The sequence below is a fragment of the Cariama cristata genome, unplaced genomic scaffold (genome assembly GCF_000690535.1).
Source record: "Cariama cristata isolate BGI_N322 unplaced genomic scaffold, ASM69053v1 scaffold11262, whole genome shotgun sequence".
NCBI classification, from domain to species: Eukaryota; Metazoa; Chordata; class Aves; order Cariamiformes; family Cariamidae; genus Cariama; species Cariama cristata.
The window spans coordinates 1-15,898 of NW_009602133.1; the positions used below are offsets into that span (position 1 = coordinate 1).

Consider the following 15,898-nt stretch of genomic DNA (forward strand, 5'->3'; position numbering starts at 1 on the left):
TTTTTTTTTTTTTCATTTTGGTCTTTAGGCTGTGGATCTGTTCTAAATGAAAAAGGTGAAGTAGAAATGGATGCCATTATCATGGATGGAAAAAACTTAGACTCTGGAGCAGTATCTGCGGTTAAATGTATAGCAAACCCAATAAAACTTGCTCGGCTTGTCATGGAAAAGGTATGCTGAATATGTACTTGAGCATGAAACATTTTTTCCCTTAAAATTTCATTGAGTATATTGATACACTTGAATGGTGGTATTTGTGTAGTGCTTTAAAGCAGGAAAGAAGGGAGAAATGGGTGGTAGTGTTTGGAAACTATGGTCGTGGCCATGAAGGACTTTTATTTTAAGGAGTTTTAAGAAGTATTTCTTAAAAATAGCATTCTAAGGAAACATAAGTTCTGCCATGCAGTGGGAAGCTGAAGGGGAAATTGGCCTACACATGCCTATCTCCTGTAGCTCCGCAGCTGGTGTTCAAGCTTTTAGGAGGTTTTTTGTTCATTTGTTTTTTGAAGAGCTTTTATGCTGTCACCGAGTCTTCCACTTGATCTTGCAAGATTAAAGTTGGATAATATACTGTTGACTTTGCAATGATATGGAACTGAATTAAATGACCCAGTAACACATTTGGCCATGTAACGCAGTCTTATGTTGCTTTAGGTAGCCTTCTCCATTGTGACCTAATCAGATGGTAGCCTTAGTGCAAAGTGGTCATCTTCCAGCAGTAGGCGATAACATTAGTGCTATGAGATGGTGACACATTTTCCAAGAGAATCAAACTTATCAGGGCAGCAAAATGATTATTACTTTACCTTCTTTGTAAAATCAATCCCACCTTACTCCACTAAAAAGGCCCTCTAATATCTGCCACCGCGGACTTCTCTCTTTTTGGATCAGGATTGAGTAGGTAATTTGTGTGATATGTACATCTGTTTTATTAGACTGTGACAGTGATCAAAAAGCTTGTACTGTCTTTGGAGTTTACATTTTTCATCCTGCTAGTGCAGCTGCCCCATTGTTAAAAAGGGTTCATATTTGCAAAAACACTTACTAACAAGGAGAATTTATGTTTCATTAACCTTTTGAAGTGACTTTTGAGGAAACAAAACCTCTTTTAGTGATCTGTAAAGATGACTGAAATTTAATTTGTCCTCAACAGACTCCAAAGAAGGTAGGAATTATTTTTGCACTTAACTGGAGGATAGTTCTGCTTTTAAAATCAGAACTTTTCATTAAAGTATTTAATATAAACACTTAAGTGAAATGTACGTCTACTAGAAAACAATGTTAAAACTTGTGATGAATAAGTTTTTTGTTCTTTCATATGGGTTTTATTCTGTCATTTAGCTAGAACAAATAAGTATAGGTGGTAGACAGCTTCACAAGACCAAATTTTTCAAAATTTGAGAATGTGAGTGGAAGGTTGGAGGAGAGGTGTCTTCTTCTAGCATGTTGGGGGGAATGTTATATTTTTTCTTTTTTTTCTTTTTGCCGATAACTTCTTTTCATGCCCATTGTTCAGTTCATATTCCAGAATCACTGATTTTGTTGTTGTTGTTGTCTTTGCTGTAACAAAGTCCCATTTAAGTCAACAAGAGTAAAGCCAAAACACCACTGTTGGTTTTTGAGAACATAACTTTCCAAAGTGTTTTTTCAAAACCAAAACAAAAAACCCTCTCCTTTGTCCTTCTTGTCTATTATAAAGTCTTTCTCATCATTGTCTGGTGCTTCTGTTGTTCAAAAATGTTGAGGCTAAATTTGAAAGGCAATCATAAAGTTCATCTGTACAGGACCAAATATAATGGTGTAGCCATCAAAACATGAAATTTCCTGATAAAGTGTATTACTCTTTGCCCAGATGAGAAAAAAATCTGTGTAGATGACAAAGTTCAAATGTAAATGTTGGCCTGAATTGCTTGATGTATCTTCAGGTGAGTTTCTGCTGCTTCTCCGTCAGGTATTGTAAATGGGAATACCAGCTGATGTTTCTCTTCTGTTCATCTTGGACAGGAATTTGGGGACACGAGCCTAGGCTATTTCAGAATGTATTTTGTTTTGGTTTACTGTGCATCATTAAAAATATTTTTAATTCTCTGACCCGGTGTAATAAGACTGTAGTTTTCCTAGAGTCCTAAGCATGTTAGGATGCTTATTTCCTAGTGGTTTTGAGATGCCTCCCACCTTTAAGGCATTTTGAAACGTGCAGCTCCCAAACCCACTCAAATCAACCACAGCTCCCCTCCCCACCTGCTTGTAGTTTTCTGTATTTCCCTGGCTGTTGTGGAACAGTGTGGGCTCCATCTGGTGGCCGGAGAAGCGCTTCTGGATCGCTGTTGGGCACATGTGTCCTGTGTGCCCTCCCGTTCTCGCTGGGCTCAAGCTTGTCCAAATGCACAGGGTAGAAGAAAGGAGGGCAGCAGAATAATTTCAATTCGTGATTTTCTATGCTATTGAACACGGCAGCCTCTGGAGATGGAAGGCTTTTAGTACGTTAACTAATTCAACAAATCCTTGAAACAATAGTTAAATTCCTGTTGAATTATTCCTGTTTGTAGTGAACAAAAATAGAACGATACATCAAAATGGCGCCTTTTTTTTCTTTTCTTTTTAAATGGGGTGTGTAATCCCCCTCACCTCCAACACTTCATTAGATGGTCATCTCGTGAACATCAGGGCACTGGTTCATTGGTATACGTAAACTGTGTATATGTTTTCCCCTACTATATCATCCAGCCCTTTACATTAGACAAAAGAGAATTTAGCTTAGAACATAGACTTCTCAAGGCAAAGACGTAAACTTTTGCTGCGCTCTGCACGCTGCCAGGATTATTAAATAAAGAACAGTGATGGTCTGAATTTCAGGCCAGCTGCAGAAATTTGGGGGATTTTCTTTTCCTTGTTTCCCATGAAATAAATTAACTAAACTTGCCAGGATTTGTTGTTTGTTAGTAAGGTCTCTGGAATATTTTTTTTTTTTGTCCTTTTGGATTACTGTGTATAAATGTGTCCCAGAAAAATTAGGCACTTAAGAAAGTTACTAAACATATTCATGAAACTGTCAAAGAAGGATGAAACAGAAAAATGTACTTTTGGGTTGTTTGGTAATGTTCTACCAGCTCTTTTGATTGACAAGATATATTGAAGAGGGGGAAAAAAAAATCAAATTCTCCTTAAGATATCTTCTTTTCAGGGTGGACTGCAAAAAAAAATTAAAAAAAAAACCACAAACACAAAAAACCCCCTGTCATAGAGCCTTATTCCTCTATATGCAAGTATTTCTTGCCCCTTGCAGAGGGGGTCAGTATTGCTCAAAGAAATTGGCTTTCAAGTCTAAGAACACTAGCTTTGTTAGAAATAGGTAGGTCTTTTATTGTCTGCTCACATCACTTAGCATGTAAGCCTGTTGTCCGCTCTTTCACATACACAGGGGACTTCTTCCTTGTAAGCCTTATTCTTGTTCCCTAAAGCAATACTCTCATGAATTGAAGACTTAACTTGTCAATAAAAAGGCATTTAAATTTTCAAAAATGTTTGATGTCAGGGCCACAACATCAGGAATGTTTCTAAAGTGCAGTCACATTTCCCGCTTCTGTAACTATCTGAAGTGGTTAGTGTAGAGGCTGTAACAGGCTTAAATAGAGATCGATGTCCGTGGTTTGGACATCGATCCAAACCTTTGAAAACCTTTGAAAGGTTTTCAACCTTTGAAAACAATGCAGTGCTATGGGTTGGTCATGGTAGTGCTTGCTTGTCATTGCTTTAGAAATCAACAGAAGTTGATGGTCTGCAACGTCTGAAAAATCTGAAGTTTTGAGACTGTAAATGTCCTGCAGAATGCAGTGTGATGCAGAAGTACCCAACCTCTGGTGTCCTCGCTTCAGGCTGAGCCAAGTTATTTGCCCCTACAAGGCTCTGCAGGCCTGCTGCCTCCAGCATCACGGGGTTCTGCTGTTTGGACCTCAGCCGGTACCTGCGTGCTGGGCTGCTGCATGGACGTAAGAGCTTGCTTGAAGTTAGGTGCTGTGCTCTGAAATGGCTCCACGCTATATCGTCAGACCACCGCTCCTCTGAAACCTTCCTAGGCTCTGATGAGCAATTAACAGCTGTGTAGCAGTCCAACAAGTTGATGCTTATTTTTGGACACAGATTTAAAAAAACAAAAAATTAATCATATTTTAGAGCTCCTACTAAAGTATAAGGATTAATGAAACAAATTTATCTGGCAAGTTTCTCTAAAATATGAATTAACCGAGCTGTACAGACTTTGAAGCATGGATGGAACTAAGATTGTGGACTTAAAATCTGGTCTAAGTGCTTTGCTAAATAAAGGAATCAAAATAGAGCTTCTGCAAATGTTGCTAGAGAGCAAAGATTTTTTGGTCAAACCCATTAGAACAGTATTCTGTTCTTAAATTTGAAATTCTGGGTCTATAAGATTAGCAGCTAGTTGAAAGAAATATTTAAAATAAAATGATTCACTAAAGAAACACTTTATGATATTTACATTTTTTTGTTATTTTACAAGGTATAATGCCTTCAAACAGAACAGGAATTTGTTTAACATTATTTCCTTCTCAGTAAAATCCTTCTAGATCTCTTAGTTAACTGGAGAAGACTGTTAGTTAATTAGTGATTTGGTGACTGACTGGAAACAGTACAAAGAAGTTGCATGCAAATTAGTAAAAGAGCAGATTTACCAATTTTTCTTCTCCCATTGTAGTAAGTATTAAATAGATAAATACAATTCTTTTCTACTAGCGATGAAAGTCTTTGTTTTGGAGAGATGAAATTTTTTTCAGCTAGTGGAAGAGGATATAGGCATAGAAATCTAGAAAGTTTAGAAATAAAACAAAATTTTGAGTTTTCTTCACATGGATACTTCTAAAAACGAGTGCTTGTACAAAACTGCTCAGTACAAGGCAAAACAAGAATAGTCAATGTATCTTTTGTCTGTCTTCTGTAGACAAAGCACATGCTGCTGACTGACCACGGTGCACACCTGTTTGCTCAGGCCATGGGTATTCCTGCGACTCCAGGGGAGAATCTCATAACCGAGAGATCCCGGGAGAGATGGAAGAAGAACCTTGAGCCAGATTCCAACCCTGAAGAGTTTCAGAAGTAGGGGTTTTTCTAAAATATTTTTTATTTTTAAAGTCGGGTAATTTAATTTGTGCTATCAGTTCAGAAGAAAAACAAAAACCCAAAAAAACCCCATCCAAACAAAGCTTGAAGGCCTGTATTCAGACTTGAGAATACTTTAGTTCCGAGTGTTACATGGTTTCATACAGTCTTCACAGTGTGTCCTCAGTGAAAGTAATAAAAAAATCAAGCTTTCAGTGAATTTGCTCAAGTGTAAGTGACTGGAACAAACTTGAACAAACTTACTGATGCTTAAGAAGATTGTCGGTCACCTTGACATAGCATAGGTTTTGTGGCATTAACAGAGGACAAAGTTAGAACTTGTTACTGCTCTTAAAATCACCAGGTATAGAAGTGCATAGAGCAGCTTTTAACAAACAGCAGGCATCACTTTGTATAGTTCTTTTCCATGGAGGAACTGTGATATTAAAAAATCTCCAGTCCATATTTTAAAACAAGTCCATGAAAATAAAAAATCTGGTCTTGGTTAAGTAGATGATCAGATTTGTCTTTAAACTGGGTTAGATAGTTAACCAACATCAAATTTTGAGCAGTAACTCCTCCTGTGTGCTGGTTGTGGCTGTTGATTTTGTAGAGAGGAATGAAAAAATTGACCAAGAAGTTCAGTGTAGTGGTGATCTCTCAAAGGAGATGCTACTAGATCGTATTGCACAACAGCAAAATGAAAGTCACTTGAAAAATAAGCAAATTTCATATGAATTAGAGAGAAGGGTAAGGTGGACGGGAAAGGAAGGAAAATTATCAGGTGTCAAAAATGTGTTTTTATGCCTGTGAGGTAGGCATAAATACTAAATTGTTTTGAGCTTCCATTTGTGTGTCAATGGTTGTGGCATAGGAAAACACCGAATTACATTACATAAATGCTGTATTACATGTTGTTCGTCTGTTCTGTAAAATAGTATTAATGTGAGAAGCAGAGCTGAAGAATTTGTAGATCAAAAGGAGGAAATTTATTCTGTGGGCACGTTAATTAAAGTCCTTGAAGTGAGGCTATAAACTACAAGTTCCGTGTTACATTCAGTAAATTGGTAGAAGGAAAAACAAATTCATGAGGCAAGTGTAAATATGGTCACGTAAATAAAGTGAAGTTGTTCCTTGACCATAAGGTCTCAGTCGTAGTTCATCTTGTATCCAACACAAGTTTTCTTTTGATCCATGGTCTATCCAAGGACCGTGTGGTATTATAATTCATTATGAAGAATTTCGAGGATAGCATAGCCCCTCTTGCCTGCCACTTGGTCTTCTGAATATAGAAGCTGGAATGGCATGGCATCTGAGTCTCCATTCATTCTTTATAACTGCTTAATTTTTTTTTTTCTTAGAACAGTGTTAGGTACCTTCAATTTCAACATTGCCTTGTTCTGGAATATCTGTTAATAGAAGGCTTGTGTATTTCTGAAGGGCTCAAGACTTTCTTGTCTTATCCACACTGTTCTTTTTCTGACAACCAGTGCCTGAAACATCAGCACAAATTCACAAAGTTGAGAACAGGTCTTTTTTTTTTTTTTTTTTTTTCCCCCTGCAAGCCCATTTGTTCCTGTATCACATGTGGAAAGTTCTTTTCCCTGTTATGTCCACAGTGATTATGCAGAAACTTGCCTGAGGCGGACAGACAGAAGGTGAAATAATATTAGTCAGAGGCAACATAATACCAATACCAGCTCATAATGGGAATTTGGTGTGGACTTTACTTCCAGTCCTCTGGTCCTAACAATGTTGGGGTTCACAGCTTTCCAAGCAAAGTTTGGTGTCTCCAGAAGACAGACCTTTCTCTCCTGCTGGTTAGAAGCCTGCATTCGTTTATGCTAAAAGCTTATGATTCCATTGCACGTACAGCGTGGCGTCTTGTACATCTTTTGTTGAGAATAGGGTGTGGTTTGTTCCATCTTCAATCTCTCACTCCAACGATTCTAACCATACCTTTGTCAAGAATTTCTGGAGATTGCCTGAGAACCCCGCAGAAAGGGAGTTGGGTCCAGCCATAAGGTAGTAGATGGCCTACTACCCTCTCTGAATCCCAGTGCAGGAGTAACTCAAGGAGGTATTAATTAACAAGGACTCTGACAGCAGTCGACCGAAAACCCTACTGCTGATGCAGGGCTAAGAGACGAAATAGCAGGTGCCTTGTTAGTTGAATGGGGATAGAATAAGTACGTGTCACTTCATGGGTACTGAGTAATGAAAGATTTAGACAAAAGAGAATGAACAAATCCAGTGAATCCATTCCGTATCACAGTATATGCTGTACGTAAGAATAATTCTTGATTGAACAAAATCATTACTACTAATAGCATCCTCTGGTATACTACAGGTACTTGCTGAGGTTCTTGCTCCTGTCGCTAACTAACAATAGAGAGATGGTTATAGTACGTATCTCTACTTAGACAGTTTTGCCTGCCTTGGTAACATTTCTGAGTCAACTAGCTATGCAACAGATTGTTTATATCTTCTTTGCCTTTGTTCTGAAGATGAACAAAGAAAATACGTGACACTGAAGCGATAAAAAAATTTAAAGGAACAGTAAGAAATAGAGTGTAGTTGTCTATTTGCTGCATCGCAGATAAGGTATGTTGGACGCATTCACTTTGTTATTTATCACCAGTTGAGCTCTTTTACCAAAACAGATAGCTGCTGCTTGTGTCATCTGTGTACTTTCCTTATTCTCACAGTTGTTTAAGGTAAATACATACCTAGGAAAATGTACATCTGGATGCACCTTTCTTAATTTCTCAGGAGGATCTAACTTTAGCTGGTTGAAGGGTGCCACAGGAGTGTGCAAGGGAGCACTGAATTTACTAACACTCTCTTTAGCAAATCATTTTTAACAGATGGATGGGTGGGAAGCCCATCTGCACCATCATATCAGTTGGAGATGAGGTCCATTTCCACGTAAATGTCAGAGCAGTTTGTAGGGCCTGTGATTCATCAGTCAACTTTGAATTGCTGTGAATGAAGTGTAGGGACTGACAGTATGGTATTTTAGATAAGCAGGAGGGAACAGGAAGTTGGTTCTCTGAGAAATTGGCTGTGGGTTTCATAGTACACAAAGACTTCGTCTAACTTAATTAACTTAGATTTTGTGGGGCTATGGAGAGACCCTTACCAGTGCCCAGGCAACTTCCAGAGGTATTCCTCTTCCAGTCACCTGTTGGGCTGTTCCTTGAAGGATTGTTACAAATTGTTTTCCTGTGTGGAGGGATTTAGATTTTTTTGGTGTACCTCTCCTAGCCAGATACTGGTTTATATTCCTGTATGAATTGCCAAGATTGGAGTATGTGGACACTCAGACTGTTGCCTGTCAGTGATGTCTTGCTTCTCAGTGCAGCAGCTGTTGCAGTTAGTTACAATAGCCTTTTTTTCTCTCTGAGTATGAATGCATATGTGTATTTTAAGCAGTCTAATATATATGACTTTTCTGCGCTGAAGAAGTAAAGCAGTAGTTGAGACTTTTATTTTTTTCAGTGCATGAAGATTTTTAAGCTGATGTCCGGTTTCAACAGATTCTACTGGCCAAATGATTTGAACCTCAAGATTGCGTAGCTACAGAGTACAAAGATGAAAATAAGTATTAATGATGCATTGTGAACAATACTAGTTGAAAGGCACATAAATAACTTTTTTTTTTTTGTGGCATTCAAACATTTAGGGGAATAAGGAAGAGGAAAGAGGAGGAACAGGAAGGAAATGATTCAGTGCATACATAACATTACTGTCCTTTTCTGTCTTCACTCATTTATGTGCATTGTCATTAATAATTCCGGATAACCTCCTGTTGAGACAGCGGAGACAATTCTTGTGTCTTTGAGTTGCTGTTTAGGGGAAAGTTGTGTGTCAGGTGTGTCACAGCCAAAAAAACCACTCCAGAACTATGATGAATAGAAATATTTCTGCCCTGTGTGCTTTTGTTTTGTGGGTTTTTTCCTCCCCAAGTTGAAGTTTCCATCCTATGAAGGTAAACAAATCATGGGGGACAGATAAAATAGAATTGAATGTTTTCTACTCTATTAAATATGAAGCTATGAGAATTGTTGCATGTTGCTTGTTATTTTTGTAATGAGAAGCCTGGTAATAAATAGCTTTATGATGAGTAGTAATTTTTTTGCAGTAATATTTTTTAAAGCTACCTGGAAAATAAATGCAACATGCTTTGGCAGGTATGCTTTAATTCTACCTAATTTTGTGAACTGTTTTTCTTGGCAGAGACCTTGGAACAGTCGGTGCTGTTGCTATAGACAGTGAAGGAAATGTAGCTTGTGCAACATCCACTGGAGGACTCTCTAATAAACTGATTGGCCGTGTTGGTGACACAGCATGCATAGGTATCGGGTGTGGGGTCTTGCCTCTCATTTTTTGGAGGTGTATTATTTAAAGAAAGAAAAAAAAGAAAAGAAAAAAAAAAGTATTACACGTTTTCCTTTTCATTAGTGAAATGAAACATAAATACTGGTACACCTGAAATGGAGGTCTAACATTCAAATGTATCAAAGCTCAAGCTCCTTAACACAGCATGGAGATCACGAGTAAGGATTGGGAGTAGAGGTGTAGTGCTGTCCTTATTATCATCATCCAGCACTTTTCTGTGTGGAAAATGGGGATGGGAGTTTCTTTTTTCTGTCCTTTCCTGAATGCTAACATTTTTTTTCTGTGTTTCCTTTCTGTTCATTTTGATAAAGCTCTCCTTTTGTACAACCATGCTTGCAGCCAAGTAAAAAAATGTAGCCTGCTCCATACTAAGATGCTGTTTTCTTGATAGCTAAGGAAGGACATGTAATTGTAATTACTGTTCGTTATATCAGTGAGCCAGAATTGTAAAATGACTGGCAACTTCGAGCAAATTCCTGTTCTTAGAGAGCCCTGATAAGACTGCCTTGGAGCCTAATAGATGCAGTGTGGAATAAAGGAAATATTTTAAGAGATCTCTTAGCCAGGTATAAAGAGACACTTGAAATGCTTTCCCCAGACTTCTTCCTTTTGTGGGGCAGGCATGCCATTTGATTGCTTCAGAGTTCTACCATACAGTTGGGATTTGGAAAATAATTAATTTTAGTAAAACACGTTCCAAACTCAAATAGCACTGCTGTTGGCAGTACATGATTATTATAAAACTAATACTAATTTTTCTCTGGCACCCTAAGTTGCTAATACTTTGGTACCCTCTGCATTTTGACTATGATTTTCAGCTTCATTTCTGACTGCAAGTACCCTTCTCATATGTAGGTCATGTTCAGGGCTCCTATAGTGTGGGAGGTAGGGCTGTGAAGGACAAGTGAAACCGGGCACTGTTGAGCAGATTGCTTGCAACTTCTGCTCTTACTGGGTTTCTGCGGGATTGGATACAGAAATGCTAGCTGTCCTTTTAATATTAGAACCTTTTGAAAGGGGGCTTTGACAGACTGATTGTGGCAGAGTTTTTCCACGTGTAAACTGGGGTTCATTGAAAGGGTCTGATCTGATGAAGAAAGTACAGAAGGGAAGAAACTTGCATTGCTCTTCTATGCCTCTTTCCCCTCCCCCAGTACCTTGTGTATAATGCTGTGGTATGTCCCTTCCCAGCTCCTGGGAAATATTTTTCTTAGGAGATGTGCTAGAAACATGGGTGTTGAGCAAGCGGAAGCTTGGTGGAGAACAGGGTGTGGAATGTGTCGGCAAAACAAGGAGGGGAGGAAAAGAAAAAGCGGGGGGGAGTTCAACAGAAGAAACACGCTGCTTGTGGTGAGGACTTGCAAGATTCTTCAGGCGTGCTTCATGATGCTTCAGTAGAGCCCAGGCTCTTCAAATCTCTTACCTCATTTTGCTCTTGCAGATAAGTTCCCCTTAAACTTTGGTCAGTTCATCAGTGTCCTCACAAGATCTTCTTTCATATCTTCTCGATTGGTAATGCATGACCTGGCATTGTGCATCCCATCGCTATTTTGCTGATCCTCAATATACTGTCCCTTGCTGTTCTGGAAAATATTTTTGCCGATCCCTGTGAAGCGTTAGCCCGCTTCTGCTTCTTGTACCACCAACAGATCGCTAGTCTTCTAATGCTCTCAGACTGGCAACTGACTTCAGCTTCAGCCAGCTATTGCTCATCTCTTACACATATTTTACTTTTCAAACTGAGGCAGAAATAAGACAGAAGTTTGTTACTGACACTTTCCTCCCAGAAGTGCACAGAACTGCCAGACCTTCAGGAAGAAATGTTCGGTACCTGTTTTAAACAATGCAGAGCTTGTAAATTGTATGACAAAATATTGCCGCTTTTCTTTTTTTTTTTTTTTTTTCCCCTCTGAAAAGGAAGTGGAGGTTATGCTGATAACCGTTCTGGTGCCACTTCAACCACAGGACATGGGGAGAGCATTATGAAAGTGGTCTTAGCCCGACTGATCCTCTATCACATGGAGCAAGGTATATTCCAAACTTCCTGTAAGCTGAAATAATGAGGATAGGATATGTTACCCAATGACAGGTTTCAGTTTTTGTACTGTCACCCTGGAACAGTTGCCAGAAGAGTTGCTCCCAAGGGTATGTGGATGGATCACCTCTCTTGAAAAACAAAACAAAGTACTAAAGTATTATTAAAGCTGAAACAGCCTTAAGTGGACAGAAGTATCTATGCTGCTTGATGTTTAATCATGCTTTAGATCAATGTATGTTGAAAGACATTATTGTCTACTTTGTTCAACTGAAGTTCTCTTTAATAATTTTTTCCCAATTTTAAACTAAAATTTTGTGAACAAAGAAATAGAAAACAAGTAAAAGCAAGATATGTTTAAGGAAGCAGTAGAGGAGGGCTAGAGATAGGTAATCAGAGCTGAAATAAGAAAGCATAGAATACCACCTTTCTAATAAACTGTAAAGATCTTTATTTTAACAGCTCTGATTATAGCAACAGAAATGCTTTTAAGACGTTTTAACTATGATTTAAATTTTCATTTTGTTTTGGAAAATACACTGACTGGGTGGGTATGTGGTAAACAGCTGACACAGTATGTCTTACGTGACTGTAATGTAATCTGGCTGTGGGATGACCCTTTGGAGCTTTACCTTCATGAGTTAGTCTGCCAGCTAAACCCTTGATTATATTACAGCCTGTAAACATAGCCAGACAACATACTTGTACTGCATGCAGTTGAAGAACCATTAATACAGATATCACCATTATTTTTAGAAAGCCATAGCTTTTGGGCAGTACAATGTAACTTGCTTTGAGATCAACCGAACTGGAAATAGTTGGAAAACTTTCAGTTTACATTTTCATTGGAGAAGCAGTAAGTAGAGAGACAAGTAACAGCTGAGAATATTTTTGTTATGCTTTATAGAGCTGTTTGTGTATAACGGGTGCATTTCTCTGTAAATCTGTTGGCTAGTGCGATAGTTTCAGCATAAAATACAACCTACAGATTATTTCCCAAAGCTCTAACACATCATGGTCTCCCCTTACTCTCTATATTGTGTCCCTAACTATTCAATTTATGAATGGCTTTCTAAGCTCTGTTTAGTCTAAACTGCATAAACCAGTTTCTTCTCTGGCTTGAAGTTAACTGCATTGCAAAACCTACGCATTGGTAGCAGTTCTCTGGCTTGTGATAAATCAGGATGAAAGGCAAATGAGGCTTTGCTTAAAAAGTTTTTTTAAAAAAGAGAAAAAAGAAAAAAAGAAAATGAACTCACATTTGTGCATGTTTAATTGGTTTGCACTTGTTCACCCTGCCTGTGCTTGCTCTACCTTCATTCATCCTGCCCAGAAGTACAACTCAGCTGCCAGGAAAATACGTCAGCAATACACTCCCCCCCCCCCGCCCCCCCGTTTCCATGAAGGCACTCAAAACAAACCCTCAAGTTATTATAACTTTTTGAGTCCTTGAACGGTCAACTGAAGTTGCATATTTAAGAACAACTATAGAGCTCTTTCATAATTCAGTTCAGCTATTCAGTAATACACATAATAAATATCTTCTTTTGGACAAATGCTGCAAAATTCACTTTCATATTTTGGGAGTGAATTGCTTTGCCAGTCTTAACAGCTGTTGGAATCTCTGTCTTATGGTGGCAGCTGTTATCTTGATGAAAAATCAAACAGTGAAATACTGACCCTTTGAAGTCAGTGCCACTGGCTTGAATAGTCACAGTGTCCCCCATAACGTCAGAGAAGGGAGCTTTATCCTGTCAGTCACCAGTGCTGTGAATAATTCTGACTCTGCTGGTTTTGTTTGGTTTTAACTCAAAATTTGCAGGGAAGGCATGAAGGTCAGTTTTTGTTCTGCAACCTAAGCTGCATAACATTACCAATGGTATATATCTTAGAACAATAAGACCAAGCCAGCTGCATTCCTGAATATATACATTCAAACTTGTAGTGAACAAATATTCTGCAGCTATTACAGGCCTGTGTGCATGATGTACACATTAACTTTGATTTATTTAGAAAATATTCCCGTTAATAGGAACTAAGTGTAATGAAAAGATAAAGTTGCTCTGCAGGTCATTTCTCTGATGTCTAGGACATTGAGTCCTCATCTTGCCTGATACTTTCAGAAGTTTCAGGAAGAGTAATGCTGATGTCTGCTTTTGATAAATTATGACAATGTAAAGTACGTGCTTTGAGCTCCATTGCAGCCAGTGGACTTGGGACATAGATGATAACTGAAATTTTTTATTGTTTTAATGTGGTTTTTTTCAAACTGTAAATGCTTTAGACCTAGGTTGTGACAAACCTTTGATGGAAAGCTTGCAGATTGGCATTTTTCCCTTCAAATGATGGCATAAGAAATGTTGTGTCTTGAACATAGAGTTGATGAGTTAGTCTATATCAAATGCTGAAACTGAATTACAATCTGAAGCTATTTAAATCCTGTCTCTGTAGCAGCACCATACCATAGCAGTTACTAGCAACTGTCCAGAACCTTCTATAAACAGTTCCTTTGCTACACTGGAAATTTCTTGCTGATTTAGTTGAAGGAGGAATTAGATTTGGCTGGCTCTGTAGGGAGGGGTGAAACTTGAAGGGAATTTTAAAACTTAATTTCACAGTATCTGTCTTGAAATATCTTGTTCTTCTTTCAGGAATGTCACCAGAGATGGCTGCTGACACTGCATTAGACTACATGAAGACACGAGTTGGGGGCTTGGGGGGTGTCATTGTTGTTAACAATTCAGGAGAGTGGGCAGCAAGGTTCTCCACGAAGCAGATGTCCTGGGCTACTGTAAAGGATGACCAGCTGCATTACGGGATTTATGCTGGGGAGAGGCACACAAGATCTATTGATGAAGCACTTACATCTGAAAGCGAGGGATTCTGAGAAGGAATAAACATCGACTGAGGAAGAATGAAGGTCTCCAATTTTTGCTGGAGGACAATGACAGTTGATTTCATCTTTCTGAAAGATCTGTACTCTCCTCATTGGTTCACAGGCATTGCCACGTTTACAGTCAAAATGAAATCTGGATATAGTTCTTCAGTGGTCATGTATAGTGTTTATCAATACCTTCTGGAAGTCAGGAGATACTCCTTTTTGAGGTAAGAAAGAGAATGGTCAGTAGGTTTCTTGGTTAACATGCCTTGATCCTACGTTAAAGGGGTTCAGTATTAGAGGAGTATTAGAGGAACTAAGTATTAGAAGAACTCCTTTCCATGCCCATTCTCAGAGACTGCTGCCAGGATGATTTGAGAGATGAACACCTGTTAACTAAAAACTGAATTTTGAGAATTGCATCGCTCTCCAGAGTCTTTTGAGCAGTCATCCCATGATAACAAAGTGCTGTCGGTGAAATATCACCAAACAGCAGTGACGAGTTAAGACTACGTCATTGTCACAGGCTTGAGGTAACTGTCAGGTGAAATAATAATGAAGTAAAGAAAATAACTTTTCTCCAGAGATGGGAAATGTGATGCTTTCTAAGGAGTCCTGTTTTTTTCTATTCATTGGCGTCAGACCTGCAATTAAAAAACAGAGACCGCAACAAAGTTGGCTACAATATTTCGAAGTACATGTGGCTAGTTAACAGGAAGGGTATTACTGACTTAGTATCTGGGGTAGTAATAAAGAAGGTCATGATTTCAATAAATATAAATAAAACAGCAATCTTCACTACTCAAATACAAAGGTGATAGGCACCTTTTAAGTCTAAACATGAGACAGAGATGATGATTAACTGGAAAAATAATTATCTAAAATAAGTGATAAAAGCAAACTGTATTAAAACAAATAAAACTGCCTCTTAACAAGCTGCTTGTGAAGTCTGAAGTGTTTTTTGGAGATGTTTTCCTTTTAAAAAAGAATTGATGTTCTGCATTACCTCTAATACAGTTTCTTCCTTAAGATTTTGTGTTTTTAAAAGAAAGAGCAAAATTTGTTTTTCCTGTTTTCTGACTTAACTATATTAATTTTTTTGTGTTAAAACTCTGTAATAATTTTATGGATTTTAGCTGGTGACTAGGTTTCTTCTGCAGACAGATTTGTATGTTAAAATCGCATGCCATCATACTGTGGAATGTTCCCTTTACAGGACAACCCAAATAAACATAGCAGGAATCTTAAATCCTAGTTTGAAACTACTCATACCTGAGTCCCAACTACAATAAACCGTGTTATTGAGTTGGCTCCTGCAAAATGGTAAGGTTGCCAAGGCTATCTAACCTGCTCTCTCCTTTGGTCTGTGGTTTATTGGATGTTGCAGATGACTGGATGTGAACTGCGATGGTTCAAGAGTAGACTCTTGCAAAACCTAACCATGGAGTGCTTTTGTACTTTGTTGTTCC

The 15,898-nt window shown here is 38.3% G+C and overlaps 1 protein-coding gene across 1 annotated transcript; it reads left to right on the forward strand.

The window, feature by feature from the left end:
• Positions 1-18: 18 nt before the first annotated feature.
• ASRGL1 (asparaginase like 1) lies at positions 19-14,554 on the forward strand (the record flags this gene model as incomplete). Its single annotated transcript, XM_009694616.1, has 5 exons — positions 19-171; positions 4,958-5,112; positions 9,355-9,473; positions 11,434-11,544; positions 14,203-14,554. Coding segments are annotated over 5 exons (774 nt in total), but the record flags the coding sequence as incomplete, so codon positions are not given.
• Positions 14,555-15,898: the final 1,344 nt, after the last annotated feature.